This window comes from Naumovozyma castellii, chromosome 2 (genome assembly GCF_000237345.1).
Source record: "Naumovozyma castellii chromosome 2, complete genome".
Taxonomy (NCBI): domain Eukaryota; kingdom Fungi; phylum Ascomycota; class Saccharomycetes; order Saccharomycetales; family Saccharomycetaceae; genus Naumovozyma; species Naumovozyma castellii.
In genome coordinates this window covers 631629-652497 of record NC_016492.1, presented here as the reverse complement: position 1 = coordinate 652497, position 20869 = coordinate 631629, and the positions used below count along the sequence as shown (strand labels likewise).

Sequence of the window (20869 nt, the reverse complement as noted above, 5' to 3'; positions counted from 1 at the left end):
TGAATATTCGGTCCAAATTAGGGCTTTGATTAATGTTTAAAAACACATGCCCTTAGGGCTAAATACCTTTTTATTTTCGAGAATTTTCTAAATTTTGACATATTCTTATCAGATAATAAACTACAAAATTAATAATAGAATACAATAGTGCACCTACTTTTTGAAGTCCATTTTTCGTAACCCAAACAGCGCACCTTAAGAACACCCATCCATATTTTTTTTTGACTACAACTACATTGTTCAAGTTGGTTTTCACATAAGTTAAGGAAACCTTATACATTGGAACATTACAGTTTAAATCAAATTATAACACTTTTAAAAGGGAGGACTCAAAAATGTTGTATTCGAACATAAACAACCATTACCTGAATAGCAATAAGAATGTGACGTCTTTGCCTACAATGTTTACAGCAACAACACCGTCCTTATTCTCTATAGCGGATCAACATGATGATAACAATAACTACGAATCAAAATTAAAAGAAATGGAAGATTACTATGTAAAGAATCTACTTAATGATACCGATGACATAGAACCTGATACACGTTCAAAACAACTACGAACTAACAATAACGTTATGAATAACACTATTGCCACTAGTGCATCTTTAATCGCATCACAGAGACAGCCAATCTCTACGCATCCTTACTATTCTCAAATGAACCACTTCCAAGAAATGACATTACCAGGAAATGAACAAAGGCAAATACGGACAACGAGAAATAATATTGTAGGAGGCCCGCTACAACAATATCTAAGCAATAATAACAACTATAGCAACTTAATGAATGAAAATGATCTCCTTTCATTTCCGGTTATGGCACCACCGAATGATAATAGTATTGTTTCAGCACATAAATCGCATAAAAATTCATTAGAAGTAGAAATTAATTCAAATTTTATCCCAAGTTCGAACGTTTTACCACTGACTACTGAAAACTTAGAAAAATTATCCCTTTCAGAGGTGCCACCTGCAGTCATTAACCAACCGACACTCCCTATTCAAAAAACCACACCAAAATCACCTATACATTATACTCAGTCACATTCGCATCCTCAAAATATTCAACAACAGCATCATCATCATCATCATCATCAACAACAACAGCAGCATCAACAACAAAACGTCAATAAGCAACTGTATAAAACAGAACTTTGTGAATCATTCACTACAAAGGGTCACTGTAAATATGGCAACAAATGTCAGTTTGCACATGGGTTACACGAACTAAAGATTAAACAAAGGTCGAACAATTTTAGAACCAAACCCTGTGTAAATTGGACAAAATTAGGATATTGCCCCTACGGGAAACGTTGTTGTTTTAAACACGGCGATGATAGAGATATTCAAATTTATATTAAAGCTGGCGCATTAGTACCAGAAGAAGGTGACGAAGGTGAACATGTTATGAAACATAAGAATTTGCATGCAAACGTCAAGGAGTTACAACGTATAACCTGGTGATCAATGAGATAAAAGACACTACCACTATTTATTACAATCAATAATTTTTAAGCTTTATTGATTTCATATTATTCCTATTATTATTATTATTTATTACATTTATTATCATATTTAAACTTAATTATTATCATAATTTTTTCACAATGATTGTCTTTTAAACCGACTATATATAATTGCTTACTATACAATTTATCTTTGAGTCCTTAAATTCTGAATGCTGGATGGTCTATTTGGAATTTTTCTCCTTAAAGAAGAATATGATCTTGACCTCCTCGATATTGTTAAACGTCTGTTGGCATGAGCCTGATCTTCCCCAGGTAATGGAAATATCTTTCCAGAATATAGCATATCGGATGGATCATCGGCAATGTTCTCCAAATCGATGCCCTCCATACTTCTTTGCAACAAATAACGCAAAGAATTATACCAAATGTTATGCCTTTGTCGGGTTGAACAGGTGAATTTAATATTTCTATTTTCTGCCCTCACAACAATACTCTTGTGATACAACCCAACAGGTAAAGGATTATTATCAATGACACTTTCCACACCAAGGATTGCTGCACCTTTCGTTTTGGTTTTAGATGGGTTCTCCATGATTGGGTTGGATTCAGACCAGTATAAAGTCAAGGTATATGGATGAATCCAAAAATATCTCTCGTGACGAGCCTCTGAACCTAGAGGACCTAATCTTGGGTAGTATTTATATAAGTACTCACCAATTACTGTTTGGGTTAATGCTGGGATGATACGAGGCTCACTTAATGATGCTACGGTGGCCAATGACATACCACCATCAACAGATGCGGTTCGTAATGACTTGGATGCACCTTGTATTCCCTTTGATGAGTGGCTTCCTGCTAAGGAAGTTTTACGTGAGTGTAATGAATTTTTATTTGAATTCTGGTAATCATAATCTGAGAATGCAATAGACCCAGAAGCAGATGCGACACTTTTTCCTAAAGGTGAATCCATTGACTCTACTGAGGTAGTTCTAAAGTGTGAAGCTGGTCTAGTACCTGTGGATGCAGAGATAATCGGAGGTGGCTTTAATTCTGAATCGTTATTCCAATGTAGTTTCATGATAAAACCACGTTTGTTGGCCTCTTTTTTCAACTCTTCGTCGCTAACTTTACTTAATTGCTCTTGGCCCTTGGTTAGTAAGCTATTATAAAAAGAAACAGGTAATACGACAACGTTATTTTCGTCAGGTTCGTTACCATAAGAAGTAACAATAAATGCGCTTTCGGGAACACTTAAAAGTCCATATTTTCTTGCATCTTTCTTCAATTGTGCAACTTCATTGTCAATATCGTGTGTTTCATCGGCATATCCTGAAGTGTCATTGAAATCATTTTCCTCCTTCAATTTTTGAAGATCTTCATATTCTTCTTTTGTAATAATGATCATATTAAAGTCCATTGCTTCTTTAATGAGTTGTTCTTTGGAAAATGTTGGGTTTTCCAATTCCTCTCTAATTTGATCAAAACGAGTTTTAGTTATAGAAATTAGTCCATATTCAGAGGCTAACCTTATGAAATCTTCCTTATTCTGAGGTACCCCCCTGCCTGCTTCTTCCGATCCAGTTAAGTGGTTATCACCTGAAGTATTTGATACTGACGTAGCCTCTTTATTTATGGTACCCTCAGTAGTAACTGAATCTTCAGAAGGTGAGGTCCCTTGGTGCACCTTCTTCATATCAGAGTCAAGCACTGTAGCAGCCTGTGTTTCAGCAACGTAGCTCGACTTTGACTCCTGTTCTTTTAGATCAGATTGATCAGTTCCAGTGGAGTCTTTTTTAGCAACAGACGCCATCAAAGTTTCGTAGTTTGAAAGGGTAACTGGTACAAAACCTAGTTTTGAGGCTCTTTCCTTAATATTTCCAACTGTTAACTCATTATCGTTCAACTGTTCCCTTAGGTGTTCCAGCTCTTCTTTTTTGAGAACGACGAGACCATAGTTTGAAGAAATCTTTCTAATCTTAGCTTCGTCAATTGTTGCCTGCTTTTCTAGATTCTCATAGGTAGCTTCTTCCATAATAATTAAACCCAAGTTCGACGCACCTTTATTTAAGAGGTCTCGACTTATATGTCCATTTTTCAAATTATCAAAATACTCAAAATCGGAGAGTGTTACTAGTGCCTTACCAAATCTCTCTGCTTTCCGCTCCAATTCTTTCTCATCAAAGAGTTCATCTTCACTTTCATTGCCACCATCATCCACTAGTTCAGGGACACCAGGTGAAGGATCACTGGTCTCGGCAACAGGAATTAATACGTACCCTAATTGTTTTGCGTAAGTCCTTAAATCGTCAATAGTTGGTAAGCTGATAGTTCCAGTAGCATCGTCATCCGCACGTACTGTAGACGTACGAGAAATTGTTTCCAACAATGGAGTCTCGTTTTCTGGGATATTGTTATCTAATGCGTCCGTAAAAGCACTGGAATTAGTTGTTGACGCAGTAAGTAATGAAACCCTAGAATCTATGACTTGACTGGATTGCGTTGCATCGTAGTATACGGACTGACCTGTGGATAGCGAGTCAACACTAAACATTGAGGAATGGTCTCCACTATGCAATGAAATTCTTCTTGAATTTGCATTTTGTGATTCCGATGGGGAGAATTGGTTGCTGTCATTACGAACTAACAACATATTAAAGGATTTTGCATAATCTTTCAACTTTTCCAAAGTTATATCCTCTTCTTTGGAGATTCTTGAGAGTAATGTATTATATTCCTCAAGGGGCACAAGTTGATAATTGAGCTTTTTTGCTTCCTCGTGAATATCAAAGTTATCAGCAGGAGCGCCAAGCTTAGTTGTTAATGTATTCAATGTCCTGTCTGATGTTCTCTTTGCGCTATTATCTTCTTCTTCTCTTTCCTTGATTTTTATGGTTTGTTGTAGTTTGGAATATTCATCGGAACTGATAGCTACATAACCAAAATGAGAACACATATTCATTATATCCTCCTTGTTCGTTGGTAGTTGCTTACAATCTATTAAAATATCATATCTTGCTTTCTCTAAGAGTAGATAATCGTTTGGGTCGATAGAACTATTTGAAACAAATGGATTTGAAGACTTTTTGTTTCCAGCAGTAACAGTTTCATCTAACATGTCTATTTTAATTACAATATATCCATGTTCCTTGGCAATTTCTGAAGCTCTATCTAATGAGTTATCTTCGGCTAGAGTTTTCAACTTTTCGTAGTCAGAATGGTTGGCTACTACCAAACCCAGATTTTTTGCTTTTTCAGCAATAAATTTGGGACTTGGGTTAGCCGCCTGTTCTTGTATTTCCTTTAGGTCGTTTTCCAATATCAATTTCGAATTCATTTTGAGAAGAGCAGATTCTATTAGTTGTGGTGATGGATTTTCTGTGATGTTTTTGAGATTATTATATTCCTCCTTTGGAACTACAATTAAATTTTGTTTACTTGCAAGCTGTTTCAGGTCCTCAGCACCTAACGAATCCACTTTGTTTATAAGCTCGTGGTAATCTTGGTTACTAACAATTTTCATATCCAGATCCGAAACCTTTGACTCCAAGAAGGGTAGGCTTGGGCTCTCAATCTTCCTATCCAGTTCTTCCTTTTCTTCTTCAGTCAATAGTACCATGTTCAACTCATTAACATGCTCCCTTAAATATTCTAACGAAGGAGTCGTAAATTGTTTCTCATTTTGCTCATACTCCTCAATGCTAATGGTTTTGTATCCTAACGTGGCCGCTTTCTCTGTAATGTATTCTAGCGATGGAGTTTCCAAAAGTTCCATGTCATTTTCATACGCGTTTCTATCAATCAGAATCATATCAACTTTAATTGCGTTATCCTTAAGATAATCGACGCTTGGATGTTCCAGATTTTTCTTTATTGCTCTTAATTCTTCTCTAGGGATACATTCGATCCCCTTAGCTGTCAGCATCGATATTAATTGATCATCAGAGTATATGATAGGCTGTGACTTTTTCTTCAGGCTCTCATACTCACTCACAGATAGTGGATATAAAGAGAATTTTGAACACATCAATTCAATTTCATCTTTGTTTACTTTATCCACTAAAGGAGTACTAAATTCTTCAAATTGTTCTTGCGTAACGGGAACGTAACCTAGATCATTTAATCTTTTTGTCAATTGATCCAAGTTACTGTTAGACACCGATGCCTCCTTCAAATTAGAGAGCTCATTAATGTCAACAGTTGCTAGTCCCATCGTTGAAAGAGATGTGATTAAAAAGTTTTTATCTTTATTTTTTTCTTTCAAGGAAGTGTAATCATCTGCACTTAACAAAATCAAATCAAGAGTTTGTGCTTTCTCCCTCAAATATCCTTCTGATGGTTTGTTTAGTGACTCGTGTAGGTCAGCAAGTTTTTGTGTGGATATAATTGTTTTGTTCTCCTTAGCAAGTATACTTTCTAGTTCGTTATTTGTGGGATTTTCTATCCTTCTTAATAATTCTTTTTGCTTGCTTGATTCGACCAGAACACAATCCTTCAAAGAGGCTTTTTCAATAAGAAAATCAATTGTTGGTTCCGTGGAAATTTTCTTTAACTTAAAAAGTTCTTCTGATGGCACCAACTCCTCTCCTATGGCTGTAGCCTTATCTACAAGGTATTCTCGAGAAGGTTGATCTATTGAATGGGTCAAAGTGGTTAATTTTTCTCTAGATATGACGCACTGGCCAATTGATGAAGCCTTATCAGTAAGATGTTCAACAGATGGATTTGTTGAGTTTTTATTTAATAACTCGTAGTCATCCGATTTTAAAATATGATATCCTAGCAAAGACGCTTTCTTTTCCAAAAAGGGTAAAGTTGGGTTTGTAGATAAGTCCTCCAATTTTTTAAATTCGTCAATGGAAATAATTTGCTGACCCAATTCAGATGCCTTTTCTACTAGGAATTGGAGGGAAGGATGAGTTATAGAATCCTGCAACTGTTTATATTCGGCAGAACTTATAATTTGATAATCAATAGAGTTTGCCTTTTCTCTTAAAAACTCGAGAGGTGGGGAAGTAGATGTCGTTTGCAGAGTGTTATATTCATCTACAGGCAAAATATATTGACCCATAGATTTCGCTTTCGCTGCAAGGAACTCCATTGTTGGTTGGTTGTAATTTTCTTGTAAATTATTATACTCTTCTAAAGGCACAATTTCCTTACCAAGCGATTTAACCTTCTCCTCTAGGAACTCAAATTTAGGGTTGGTAGTAGTAGCCAACAAAGTTTTGTATTTTTCTGTAGGAATGACAGTACAATCTAAATCCTTGGCCTTGTTAGTTATGAATTCTACATTTGGACTGGTCGAAGTTGCCTTCAAAGATAAATACTCCTCTATTGGGACAAGCTTTTGATCAATAGATGTTGCCTTTTCTTCCAAGAAACTTAAAGAAGGTTTTTCGTAGATACCATCCAGTTCCGTTAGCCTATCTTTTTCAATAATATCATAATTCAAAGTGTTAGCTTTCATTTTCAAGAACTCTACTGAAGGATTTTCAAAAATATCCCTTAGTTTCGAATATTCCTCTTTTTGGATAAGTTTCATATTCAATTTGTTAGCACTTGATATTAAAAAGTTTTCACTTGGTTCGTCCCTTATATTCACAAGATCTTGATATTCGGGAATATCTACTAATCTCTTGTTATAAGTAGCCGCTTTTTTATTCAAAAACTCGATAGATGGCTGTTCAAAGATTGAAATTAGTTCATCGAACCGCTTTACAGGTACGATCGTCTTACCATTCTCCCCTGCCTTCTTCATCAAAAACTCATCAGATGGTGATTCGAAATTATTAACCAAATTGAGGACTTTTGATTTTGGTTGAATGTCATAACCTTGTTCTGATGCCTTTTTCCCTAAATATTCTAAGGTTGGAGCTTCATAATTCATAAGTAACAAATCTGCCTTATCCTTCGGTAGGCATGTTAGTCCCTTTTTATTACATTTTTCTTCTAAAGATTCCTGCGTTGGATCAGAGAGTGCTTCATATTCTGCTGATGAAATTACTTTCATATCTGGAATAGAATCTGCTAGCCATTTGATGATGCTTACCTTATCTTGGGTATTATATTCTGTGTTTTTGATCGAATCAGGATGGGCCTCATTGGCTTGCTTTTGCAATTGATTAAATGAATCATTAGATAAGACTACATTTCCTAAGTCCTTGATCTTTGCGGAAAGTTGTTCTAAAGTTGGGTTTGTAATTTTGTCATAATGAACAGTAGGCACACATACGACATTAAGCTCTTTCGATTTTGATTTTAAATACTCTAACGTTGGGTGTTCCAGTTTATTATTTAAGGCAGAAAAATCTTCTTCAGATACGCAAATTTGATTGAATTTTTTCAAAGAGTCCTTTAAGTGTTGTAAGTTTGGTTCAGTTAACTGTTTATAGGTGTCTTTGAAAATTGGAATCTTATCAAAGGAAGATTCTAGTTTAGATGATAGATATTCTTCCGATGGGTTCTGTAATTTTTCAGTCATCTCGATGTATGTTGAGTCAGGTATGACCTTCTCACCCGACTTTTCTAATTTAGTGGCCATTTCTTGCAACGTTAGTGGTTGCACAGAATTTTTTAGTTCATTATAGTCTTTATTTGGAAGGAGAACATAATTATTTTCATCTGCAAATGATTTAACATCTGTTATCGTTATGGATTTTTGGTCGGGCTTATGCACTTCTTCAAAAGCATTTAATAACGATGATCTATCGGATACTATACTTTTGTTATCGTCTTCATGAGATAGTTTCGTTTGCTGTAGTTTATTCAAATTTTCTTCTTGGGTTTTTATTTTTATTTTGGCGTCTTCAAGATTTTGTTTCAATGTTTCAATTTCAGTTTGCTTCCTTTTATTTTCAATGATTATATTGGAGTCAACTGTTGCCTTTTTAATGCGATCATTCAGTTGATCATTTTCATCATTTAGATCAGAAATATTTCTCTTCAATGATTTAATTTCATTTTGGAACGATGTCCTTTCCACATTTGATTTATTAATTAGCCCATCTTTCTCAAGATTAATCTTTTCTACCTCAGCCATTTTATCATTAAGAGATTTATTAATTTTCTCCAATTCCAAATCTTTAATTTTCAAATCATTTTTCACTTGTTTAAATTGATTAGAAATATCCATTAATTTATTCTCCAATTCCCAATTAGTATCCTTAGAATTTCGATATTCCTTTAGCGCTTTATTTAATTTCTCATTAATTTTTTCATTCTCCTTAGTTTTGTCCTCCAATGCTTTACTCTTTTCCTGATTAATAGCTTGTAATTTTCTACATTCCTTCAGTAAATTCTCACTCAATTCGATGGAAAAATCTGCATTTCTATCAGCGACGAACGGATTCATCATATTTTCGTTATTATTTGTATGAATGGCCACATCATTGGATGTTCTAGCCAGTATAGGAGGCTGTTGATCGTCCTCATCGTCACTAGATGAGTTATCGATATCGTTGATTTGTCTCTCGATGTCTTTCAGTTGCGATTCCATTTCACCTCTCGCCATGGGTTCCTGTTCGTCCATTTTGCAAACTGGAATGTATGCTTGTCCTTATGGGGTATGCTTTGTTGTTGTTGGTGTCGTAATAGCCAACGCATTTACAACTGGCTGGCAGGATCTACATATGCTATCTACTTAATTATTTATTTGTTTACCGAATTACCTAATCAGGCGACGTGAACGCAACAGGGTAAATGAAGAATTAAACAGTGAACAAACAATACAAGGAAGGAGGGAGGGAAAGATGACCCAGATTTGAGTTGAGTTGAGTTGCATTGATTTGGTGGATTTATATTGTGGGGAAAGATATGGTGTTTTACCATTTCTGTGCTTCAGATTTTCTAAAACTACAGGTGTATCACTTACTGTGCTTTTAAAGATGAGTTCTCTAAACATATATATCTAAGAATATTGCATAAGACACACTCACAGAATCCAGTTATCGATTGCTCACTGGCAGTTTCCACCATTAATAACATGGCAATAACTTGATAGTAACCAATTGTGTCACACCGGGTAACCAAAAAACAGAAAGCGAAGAAGCCGAGTTCGGACATTCCAGCGAATCACACGCGATTCATTCATTTCATTCAATCAAGGCTCCCTTTCAATGGGGAACAAACGGTCTCGTATGAACCAAGTATAAATAAGCACACTCACACAACACAGCTCCCGCCATCGTCTAAGGTTGCAATAACTACAACAACTACTACATCCCTACCAAACAAAGTCTTTAGAATAGCCCGAAATGCTCTCCAGATCAACTCGCAGATTCGCACCAAAGATACTCCAATCGGCATCGAGAAACTTCTCCAAACAAACATCAACAAGACTGCTAAGACAGAACCCGGCAGCTTCCATATTGCAAACACCCTCATCACCACATGTATCATTTCAAAAATTGACAAATTTCACTTTGGCTCAACGTTGGGCCTCCACTTCAGTGAAAGTTCCTCAAATGGCTGAATCATTGACAGAGGGATCTCTAAAGGAATTCACCAAGGCTGTCGGTGATTTCATCGAGCAAGATGAATTGCTGGCCACCATCGAGACAGATAAGATCGATATTGAAGTCATCGCTCCAGTATCAGGTACTGTCTCCAAATTAAATTTTAAACCGGAGGATACTGTCACTGTCGGTGAAGAATTGGCTACCATTGAAGAAGGTGAAGGATCTGCTTCTAAGTCTGAAGCTGAAACACCAGCTCCTGCTGCATCTGAAAATACTGCCGACGCCGCTCCAGCAAAGGAAGAAGCCAAACCGGCTGCTGAAGCTAAAAAGGAAAAGGCTGCTTCAAAACCTTCTCCTACCCCAACAAAACCTGCTAGTAAACCAAAGGAAGAACCTAAAATGGCAAAACCTTCATTTACTTCCTTTTCTCGTAATGAAACAAGAGTGAAAATGAATAGAATGAGAATGAGAATTGCCGAAAGATTAAAGGAATCTCAAAATACAGCAGCTTCATTGACCACTTTCAATGAAGTAGATATGTCCTCTTTATTGGAAATGAGGAAACTATACAAGGATGAAATAATTAAATCCCAAGGTGTCAAATTCGGTTTCATGGGTCTTTTCTCCAAAGCCTGTGTTATCGCTGCCAAGGAGTTCCCAGGTGTCAACGGAGCCATTGAAGGTGATCAAATTGTTTATAGAGATTACGTCGATATTTCTGTCGCCGTGGCAACTCCAAAGGGGTTAGTCACTCCAGTCATTCGTAACGTGGAATCTCTCTCCGTGTTAGAAATTGAACAAGAAATTGTAAATATGAGTAAGAAGGCTCGTGATGGGAAATTAACTTTGGAAGATATGACTGGTGGTACTTTTACAATTTCTAATGGTGGTGTCTTTGGTTCATTATTTGGTACTCCAATTATTAATACGCCTCAAACCGCAGTCTTAGGTTTACATGGTGTCAAGGAAAAACCAGTAAGTATAAATGGACAAATCGTATCAAGACCAATGATGTATTTGGCATTGACATATGATCATAGATTACTGGATGGTAGAGAAGCTGTAACTTTCTTGAAGAACGTTAAGGAATTGATCGAAGATCCAAGAAAGATGACATTGTTCTAAGTTAATCAATATTCTTAAAATCATATCTATATCTATATTTAAATTAAATGTTTACTTATTTATTCTAACCTCCTATGATATATATATCTATATCAAATGCAATTATGAAATGTTAAAATGGTCTATATGCATTCACCAAGGTATCGTACATTATAATCTGCCAAGTCTGAGGCAGATGCAATTTGGTATTGGATCAAATCACCCCAAAAGAAACTCATCTTCTCCTGACAAAACTTCAAGTAGTTAAAGGAATCTGCCTCTGTCTTATCATCGACGTGATCGACAAGCACGCCACTTTGTAAGACTGCCCAAAGTGACCAAAATAATTGTCCACATGCCCTCCATCTCCATATCGATTGATACATGTCTGTTGCTACTTCAAGACGATTTTCACCATTATCATTGGGGAGGTAATCTAAATATGAATAAATAAACGAAAAAATCTGTGCTTTATCTGGATATTTCGAACCATTACACTTGTATGATTCCTCTGTGTTGTAATCATGAATCCATTCTGTCAAATGATTGGACAAGTCATATTCTGGAATATTTGGACCTGCATATTCATAATCAATCATCATTATGCTTTTTAAGAAAGCTTCTTCATTACGTTCTCGTTGTGAAAGATGAATGATGTTGCCCTGCTGTAAATCATTGTGACAAAATTTTAGTTCTTTACCCGTTTCAAACCCTAATATCCACTCCTTATACTTGAAGATATGCTCCTTGAAATACGCCCAATTGTTGCATAGAAACATTTGTTTTATGTTCTTGTCATTCTCAATCCATTTCTCGCCCGTGGTTTCAAATATATGTAACCACTTGTCAATTGTTGTCCAACATATAGGTTCAGTTTCTTTTCCTCGTAAGATTACTTTTGAATGCAACTTCTTAAATCTCATAGCAATGACCTTAGATATTTCGAGATCTCTGACCTCTTCCCTTTCACAGCTCTTAAACCCCTCAAAAAAGGCCTCCACTCTCCCATTCTTAAAGATCCCTAACACTTGCGGCCCATTTATACTGGCTAACTTCAACCTATGAAGGGTCTCCATTTCATATATTCTATCTACTGCTGACTCCTTCTTATCTCCAAAGATCCGAAGTAGCAAAGATGTGCATCCAACAATTTCCACTTTATAAATCACGTTAGTCAAAGCACCTTTGAGATGAATTAAAGTAAGATCTTCAAGAGAAGTCTTCCCATTTTTTCCCTTTCCAAGGTCTAATTGCTCGATTATACGTAAAACGGTTGATTTAATTTCTATCTCATTGCTCGTCGTATCTATGAACTCATTAACATATGAGAGTCCCAGCGATGCATCACTCAAGTGATCATCTTTATCCAATCCTATATGTTCTCCATAATCTGACACAGTTGGGTTGCTCTTCATCTGAATTAATTTAATCCGATCCTACAATGGTGACACTTTCTTAAGGAAACTCGGATACAGCCATATATCTCTTATCTTGACGTCGATGGATTCCGAGTTTGTTGAAATGAACAATGAAAAACCGCTTACGTAAGTTTGTTTTCTGTTCCGAGTAACTCAAGATTTACTATTCCGAATCAGGAAATGTGTAAACAATGAAATTTCAGGAAGAAACGTTAGACGCCCTCGAGGATTCTCCCAAGTTCAGTGCGATTGAGCCTTTGAACCAATGGCAAAACAACGTGGCCCCTGGAAGTGGCTCCGTTCTTTCATATAAAACTGAAAGAAACGGAATCTTTGGAATCCGTATTAACTTTGGAGGAAGTTAAGCAAGATACAACAGAACTACTGACACTATGAATAATAATACTAATTCAGCAGAGGACCTCTGGGGGTCTTTGCAAGATAGGTTAGGAACAAGCGGGGAAGGTAGAAGTGCGATATTACAGGATCCATCCGACATGTTTGCTAATAATATGAAATACGATGATTTAATGGATAATGGAGGAAATATGGAAAACTTACTGGAATTCAACTTTGATGAATTTGATGGTATGTTGAATGAAGATATGAAGGATTTGAGTATTCCGGAAATGCCCCAATCTTTCAAGAGAAATGCCAATAATGTGGCGGCGCCTGATATTTCCTATTCAACCAATGTTTGGAATGAATCTAATCCAACAATTGATGAAGATCCCGTTATATTCAATAATATAGAGGACAAAAGCCTTTATGACCTTGGAGAAAAGTCTTCAAGATCACAGGAGAAGGAATCATCTGCGATTGGTCAAGTTCCACCTTCCATTAGCCAGACATTACTCAGGCAACAGAAGGAATTGAAAGAGGCATTGCAAAAGCAAGAAGAATTAAACAAAAAGTTAGAGAAACAATTGAAGGAAACTCAAGCTAAGCAAGAAAAACTTGAGCATCAATTGGAAACAAAAGATATTCATGAAAGTTCCACTGAACGACTAACTAGTAATTCATTAAGCACTTTTGGGAATGTGGATATGATGATGGATGGATTCTATGAGGATATCCCTTCTTCAAAAGATTATGGTTTCTCACCAGCATCCATGGTTTCTCCCCCAATGTCTACTGTGTCGATGAATGGGTCACCAAAGAGAAGGCAAGGTAAGTCAAGAATTGATTTAGAAATGACAGGTAAAAATAGCACAAAGGGCTATCGGAATATGAAACAGCAATTGGTCTCACCGGCGCTTTCTATGGCAGATAGCAGTGTTAGCAGACGAAATTCAATTACATCTCCCTACCTTCCAGCGGCTTCCGAACTAAATAGTGGTGATGCAATCGGATTGGGTATTCAATTAATGTATCAACCGAATGAATCAAATAGTTATGACAGGTCATCGCCAGTAAATATTCTACCAACGATACCAGGCTCTGTAGAAAATACACCTATGAGGAAATCGCAATATTTATCTAAAAATCTTTATGATGAAACCCCCGTTAAGATGGATTTGCCCGTACAAGATACAACAGATAAGCTTTTTACTGATTCTATGATGACACCGCAATTAAAACCACCTGAATTGGGATCTAGAAGAGGAAGTTGTTTTGGTGATTTAAATGAAGATATCAATGAAGATTCTTTCGGGGATATCTTTAATTTGGGAACGACACCATCTCCAGTTTTAAAATCTCAAAAGAAAAGTAGAAGTATTTCTCCACAACGTGAGCATACATTTGATGAATCTTATCTAAGCACTTCCAGTAGTCCGGTGAAGATAACGAGAAAATTGACAACCCTACCGCCTGGATCAATTGATCGATATGTTAAAGAATTACCAGATAAGACATTTGAATGTTTATACCCCAATTGTGGAAAGCATTTCAAAAGAAGATACAATACACGCTCTCACATACAAACTCATTTGGAGGATAGACCATATGCCTGTGATTTCCCTAATTGTGATAAGGCTTTCGTTAGAAATCATGATCTAGTGAGACATAAGAAGGTGCATTCAGAGAAATCATACGCTTGTCCATGTGGTAAGAAATTTAATAGGGAAGATGCTCTCATTGTGCATAGAAGTAGAATGATTTGTGCCGGTGGTAAGAAATTTGATAATGTGGTGATAAAGAGATCTCCAAGAAAGAGAGGGAGACCAAGAAAGGATGGCTCCAGTAGTGTCAACAACAGTCCGGTGAAAGAGAGCATCCATAGAAATACCAATGGACAAATCGTATTCAAAATGGAAAATCAGCTAAGAGTTGGGATAGAAAAGGAAGTCCGCCAATAAGAAAGCCACGCAATTGAGAGCCGTCATCAAACGCCTAATTTCTTAACTTAATATTCATGGAAAATGGAACACTAAAAGATACATATTGATATTTTATATTTACTTCAGACAATAATTTAGTTTAATAAACGAATAGAATGCACATTTAGGTCTTTTTGTTTTTGCTGTCTTTCTGTAAATGAACGATCGAACTAATTCGATGTGAAATTTCCATGAAAGAATTGACTGGCACGAAAGTTGAACGCGAATATTGCTGTATTTCAGATGAATATTTGGTGGTGTTGGAAAACTGATTCTTCAACTAACTTGTTACTGCGTCAGATGAGAAAGATCGGTATAGTTCTACAACTGTGGTGAACATGATCGAGTACATTTGTTTATTACTCATTGTTTCTCAAGTTATCCTATTACTAATATCACCGAGATATCGATTAATATGGCCATTTTCTGTATACTACAAGAAAGTTTTCCATCCGTTGATCCAAGATAATAAGAAGTTCAAAATCAAGTTTTATATTATCCCCATTTTCTATTTCGTATTGTACTTATATCTAATATACTGCTATTACTCGAAAGTGGCTCCGTTTATCAATAACCAACTATGGGCCTTCGAAAAATATATGTGGATTCCACTTATAATAATAGCATCACCACTAATATTTGGCGTATTTACAATGTTCACCAAACCCACATATACTAAAAAATACAGTGACGAAATCGATAACGAGTATGCATTTGATAACCTAATATTCTATCCCCAAATACTCTGCAGAACATGTCAATCATATAAACCCGCAAGATCGAAACATTGCTCAATATGCGATAGGTGTGTGTTAGTTGCTGATCATCATTGCATATGGGTGAATAATTGTGTTGGTAAGGGTAATTACACCTATTTTTATATGTTTTTAATAACAAATACGTTTTCATTAACGTATGCGTTTATTCGACTATTGACAATTTTTTACACAACCAATGTGTACCTCCCAAAGAATACATTAACCCTAACGATTTTATGTGGGTGTTTCTCCGTTATTTGTGGAATCTTTACATTTCTACAATTAAATCTGGCCCAAGAAGGAATGACCACCAATGAAAAAGACAAATGGTTTACAGTTCATGAATTTATGAGAGATGGTAAACTTGTCCGTACTCAATCTGGAAGGTGGTATTTTGCTGACCCTCATGATTCCGATATCTCTGAAGATAGTGTATTTTACAGTACTAACGGTTATGACCATACTGAGTATACCCTCCGAAACTTCGAAATTATCGAGGACCCCTCACGGATAACAAACATTTACGATCGAGGAGATTTCTTGGCAAATTTACGTGATCTGTGTAAATAGAAAGAGAATGAATAACGTAAGAACTTAGAGGTTACTTACAAATTTATTTTTGGCGCTTTGTGCCGGAATAACCATTAGGGTGCTTTTTGTTTGGGATCTCCGTTTACCTTTTTTTTCCTTGTTTCCTCTACAGTCACGGGCGGCTAACCTTAAGGGTACCATTTCCCGATGAAGCAAAGTAATTGCTACCTTAAAGGTGAAAAATTACAGAAATCTTGGGCTTTTATTTCAATATAAAATAACCTTTAAACCTCCCTAGATCGTATCAATTTAATCAATATTCACTTTTCCTTGAGATAGACAAGCATTATAGAAATATCCAAAACTTAGACAATAAGATTAGTATTCAATATGACTGATACATGTCAAGCACAAAACGATTACAATGGTGAAACAAATATTAGAATATTGTCGGTCTTTATGATTATGATATCATCAGGACTTGGTGTCTTTTTCCCTTTGTTAGCATCAAAATATTCTTTCATTAGACTGCCAGACTGGTGCTTTTTCCTGGCCAAATTCTTTGGTTCTGGTGTTATTGTTGCTACGGCTTTTGTTCATCTATTACAACCTGCATCAGAGGCACTAAGTGATCCATGTCTTGGTGGTACATTTGCCGATTATCCATGGGCATTTGGTATTTGTCTGATGTCTCTTTTCTTCTTGTTCTTCACAGAAATATTTTCACATTACTACATTTCCAAAGCATTCAGTGACGAAAAAGATTCCTCAGATACCATTAGCAAAGACTCATCGTATGATTCCGATTTAGAAGCGAATCAAGTAATTCCTGTCAATGATTCTAGACCAGGTAAGCAACATTTTTCACACGAAGAGGATCATCAAGATGCAATTCAAATTGGCACACCCGCTAATGATAAAGCAAAGGAACAGTACACCAATCAAGTATTTGCTGTCTTTATCTTAGAATTCGGTATCTTATTCCATTCCATTTTCATTGGTCTTTCCCTAGCAGTGAGTGGTGACGAATTCCACACTTTATTCATTGTGTTAATTTTTCATCAAATGTTTGAAGGGCTAGGTTTGGGGACAAGAGTTGCAGAAACTAACTGGCCAGATTCTGGTCCAAAGAAGTGGACTCCATGGCTTATGGGCCTTGCTTTCACATTTGTTACGCCAGTTGCCATCGCAATCGGATTAGGAGTAAGACACTCTTGGGTCCCAGGTTCCAGAAGAGCGTTGATAGCCAATGGTGTCTTTGATTCCCTCTCTTCTGGTATTTTAATTTACACAGGTTTAGTAGAATTGATGGCTCATGAATTCCTCTATTCCAATCAATTTAAAGGCCCTGGTGGGTTCAAGAAGATGCTATACGCATACTTTTTTATGTGTTGTGGTGCTGGTATAATGGCGTTATTAGGTAAATGGGCTTAAGAGCTATTCGCACATTTATAAGTATAATATCTTTATGTACAAATTATTTTTATTTAATTTTATTTTGATAAACTTTGAAAAGTTAACATTTGTGTTAGATTACATTATCATTATTAAATTGTTTTATACTTACGGGTTCGGGCTATGAATTCTTTAATAATCTATTTAGATTTCTTTGATGAAGCTGTCGTGCTATTACCACTTGCCGCATTATTTTTATCATTATTAATTTGCTGTAATTTCTGATTATAAGTTTGAGCTGGATTCCATTTCCTAATACTCCTGATTTCATCCGCAGAATATCCGGGGATTCTTATATCCCAATTTCTCTCTAGATGTAATTGTATATCTCTTGCTTCTAAATTATCAGATTTTCTATGCTTGGCCAATCTACAGGCAAAAGATGTAACATTTGTGATAAAATCATCGGCCATATCCAAAAGTAATTCTTCGACGTCACCATCAATAACAGTTTCTCCATCACCTTCATCAATACCAATTGATTTAACTAATTCTCTCAGTTTCCTCTTTGACATTACTCTTTCTGTGTCTAGTTCATATGGTGGTAATTTCGTCATTACTGGAGTATTTAGTGCACTAGCACTCATAGCAGAACCTCCTGTCATAGTTGGTCTGTTAGACCTGTATGGCACAGCGATAGGTTGTTTGGTCGATATCGTGTCCGAAACAGGCACCATTGGATCAGACTGTTTAAATATTGTCTGTTTACTGGAGTTACTAGAATCTGACATGGACGCAGCAGCATTGACGTTTGTTACCTGTGACTTTTGTGCATTATCTGAGATTGTGGTATTGGGGGTATTGGTCTTCTGGGTCATTGAAGTAGCAGATGAATTAGTTCTATTCATAGAAGTGTGATCCATGGGTTGTGGTTGTGGTTGTGGTTGATGTTGTACTGGATTTGCTGTTGGCACTTGCCCCTGTGTAACATTTTGCTGCTGCTGTTGCTGCTGCTGCTGTTGTTGCTGTTGCTGTTGAGCCAATCTCTGCTGTTGATGTTGCGTACTTTTTTGTAACAATTTTTGTAAATCAGGATTTGTTTTAGCACATTCAATATAAAAAGCTTTCTTTCCATTTTGGTATTTTTGATACAATGTGTTATGCTCCATTGTTATGGCTTTCAAATTTCTTAGTAGTTCCCCTCTTTTTTCTTCCAATTGTTTTCTGGCGTTAACGTTATCAGCTTGTTTATTGATTTCCTGTGTTAATCTTTCAATATTTTGTTTTAAAAAGGTATGTTTATCCTTCAACGCACTTGCTCTACTACGGAAAGTTTGGTCTAGTTTATCAAAATTAGCATTTTGTTCATCAGTAAGTACTTGTCTCATAATGTTTGCCAATTGGGTAGAGCTCGAATTTGATATGGTGCTACCACTCGTTGGAGGTGAACTAGGGGACGCAAAAGAATTATTAGTGGTTACATTATCATTATTACTTGGATTTTGTACTTTGTTATTTACTGCCTGTTGTTGCTGTAGTTGTTGTTGTCTTTGTCTATTGTAATTATCGTACATTGCCTTTAATTTCGATGCTTGAATCAATAATTCCTTACCTCTTTGGGTATTCTCACCTACCTCTTTAGCCTCGTTAACTAAAGCCTTGAACTTGGCAGTTAGCTCTCTAATTTGGTTTGGTTGTAGGATAATGTTACGAGGTTGGCCATTAGATGGTGCTGGCGTATTTTGATTACCTTCTGACATTGTAAGAACTGCGAGTTGACCGTGACGGGGTGACTTAATCTAATATCAGTTACAAAGTCTTTTCAAATGTAACGGATTAGAAAACTAATGTAATCAATTTCTAATTTCTTCGTAGAAATGGATATTATTGGCAACTAGTCCATTCATTGATTGAGATTATTCTAATTTGCAATGTGGAATTTTCTTGTAATCCAAAATATTTGGTTACCCGGATTTTAACTTGAAGTTTGATTGTAATAACTATTTGAGTAGTTTATAACTTTCTACGTTGAAGGTGCGAATTGATTTCTTGTGTTATTTAGGAATGATGTTATAATTCTACAACATCTACAATATAAAAGAAAACTATGGCTGTTCTGATTGCTAATGGCTTGATTCTTGAAAATGGATTATGAGCTCGTTGGAGACGATGATATCCAACTTAAGGAACTATGTTTACGTCCTAGTGATGGAGCATTTAGACTTTAAGACATTTTGTAAATAAAACATAACCTAGGATTTACACATCTCACTCTGTAGTTTTTTTTATCAGAACAATAAAAAATATTAATACCTCCTTATGACTGTTCAATTGCAATATAGTAGAGCTGAAATTGCGAGGGTGGTGTATAGCCTAGTGTAAAAGTCTGTTTTTATTGTTGTGGTTGGGGTTTATATAATCTAATGTTATATAATACCATAGCGACAGGTGTTTTTGTAGGGATTGAATGTTTTGTTTAAATGCCTGATAATGTACAGATATCAGGCACTTTTGATCCGCGAAAAGCTTGTAATATGGAAAATTACTACCCTTTCGCGGAAAATGGCCAGACACTGTAATCACATTTAATGATAAACTTAGTATTCGTAGAATATAGCCTATCCCGCCTTCGTCATATACTTCAATAATCTCTCAACTACCTCAATCAAGGTAGGATCCTTAACACAATCTACTATAACACGTTTGACCGCAACACGTTTCTTACCCTTACCATCATCATCCAACGTCACAAAAGCTTTTCGCGGATCAAAAGTGCCTGATATCTGTACATTATCAGGCATTTAAACAAAACATTTTAGCCAAAATTAATTTTTCGCCCCTCGTGTTCCATATGTATTGGGTTAATTCTTTAGCTGATCCAATCGCCCTATTACTTGGGTGTAAGGTATGTCTTGCTAAAACTTCATCTAGAACTATTATTGGGTATTCGTCAGCAACAGACCCCGAATAATATTCTGTAAGCCAAGCTATTCCACAATTTGAAGTATTAACTGTATTACTAAAGGAATTGGAGGAAAACCAATTGAACTAAAATTGATCTCCGACAGCAAACCAGTACAGCTTCCATGAATAACAATGATGAAAAAAAAAAAAGTTCTATGCAATTATGTTACTAATATTAGAAAAAGACAGTAAAAGAAAAAAAGTTATTATGTTCGAGCATATTACTATAAAGCAAAAAATTGCTGACATTTCTGCCCAAATGGAAAATTATATAAAAGGTGAGAAATGAAAGATTGTCGGATATCAGTTTAGGTATATTTCAAATATATAGCAACCCACCCAGTATATGAGTGGTGGTACTTAACTAACATTTGTTACGTGTTGCTCAAAAACAAATAAGCGCCAGCTTGAGACCTGTACATCTCAGGCCTGTGATTGGCGAAACCCTTGT

The 20869-nt window shown here is 36.0% G+C and overlaps 8 protein-coding genes across 8 annotated transcripts; 5 read left to right on the top strand and 3 right to left on the bottom strand.

The window, feature by feature from the left end:
* Positions 1–335: 335 nt before the first annotated feature.
* On the top strand, positions 336–1466 carry CTH1 (putative mRNA-binding protein CTH1; the record flags this gene model as incomplete). The annotated part of the gene is made up of 1 exon (XM_003674773.1): positions 336–1466. The coding sequence occupies one exon, from the start codon at positions 336–338 to the stop codon at positions 1464–1466; it is 1131 nt and encodes a 376-aa protein (XP_003674821.1).
* A 189-nt stretch (positions 1467–1655) lies between these two features.
* NUM1 (Num1p) lies at positions 1656–8999 on the bottom strand (the record flags this gene model as incomplete). The annotated part of the gene is made up of 1 exon (XM_003674772.1): positions 1656–8999. One exon carries the CDS (start codon positions 8997–8999, stop codon positions 1656–1658), a length of 7344 nt encoding a protein of 2447 aa, XP_003674820.1.
* A 724-nt stretch (positions 9000–9723) lies between these two features.
* Positions 9724–11052, top strand: KGD2 (dihydrolipoyl transsuccinylase; the record flags this gene model as incomplete). Its single annotated transcript, XM_003674771.1, has 1 exon — positions 9724–11052. The coding sequence occupies one exon, from the start codon at positions 9724–9726 to the stop codon at positions 11050–11052; it is 1329 nt and encodes a 442-aa protein (XP_003674819.1).
* Positions 11053–11174: 122 nt separating this feature from the next.
* On the bottom strand, positions 11175–12446 carry EKI1 (bifunctional choline kinase/ethanolamine kinase EKI1; the record flags this gene model as incomplete). Its single annotated transcript, XM_003674770.1, has 1 exon — positions 11175–12446. One exon carries the CDS (start codon positions 12444–12446, stop codon positions 11175–11177), a length of 1272 nt encoding a protein of 423 aa, XP_003674818.1.
* Positions 12447–12841: 395 nt separating this feature from the next.
* Positions 12842–14749, top strand: SWI5 (DNA-binding transcription factor SWI5; the record flags this gene model as incomplete). The annotated part of the gene is made up of 1 exon (XM_003674769.1): positions 12842–14749. One exon carries the CDS (start codon positions 12842–12844, stop codon positions 14747–14749), a length of 1908 nt encoding a protein of 635 aa, XP_003674817.1.
* A 359-nt stretch (positions 14750–15108) lies between these two features.
* On the top strand, positions 15109–16098 carry SWF1 (palmitoyltransferase SWF1; the record flags this gene model as incomplete). Its single annotated transcript, XM_003674768.1, has 1 exon — positions 15109–16098. The coding sequence occupies one exon, from the start codon at positions 15109–15111 to the stop codon at positions 16096–16098; it is 990 nt and encodes a 329-aa protein (XP_003674816.1).
* Positions 16099–16449: 351 nt separating this feature from the next.
* On the top strand, positions 16450–17493 carry NCAS0B03580 (uncharacterized protein; the record flags this gene model as incomplete). The annotated part of the gene is made up of 1 exon (XM_003674767.1): positions 16450–17493. The coding sequence occupies one exon, from the start codon at positions 16450–16452 to the stop codon at positions 17491–17493; it is 1044 nt and encodes a 347-aa protein (XP_003674815.1).
* Positions 17494–17654: 161 nt separating this feature from the next.
* Positions 17655–19214, bottom strand: TAF12 (Taf12p; the record flags this gene model as incomplete). Its single annotated transcript, XM_003674766.1, has 1 exon — positions 17655–19214. The coding sequence occupies one exon, from the start codon at positions 19212–19214 to the stop codon at positions 17655–17657; it is 1560 nt and encodes a 519-aa protein (XP_003674814.1).
* Positions 19215–20869: the final 1655 nt, after the last annotated feature.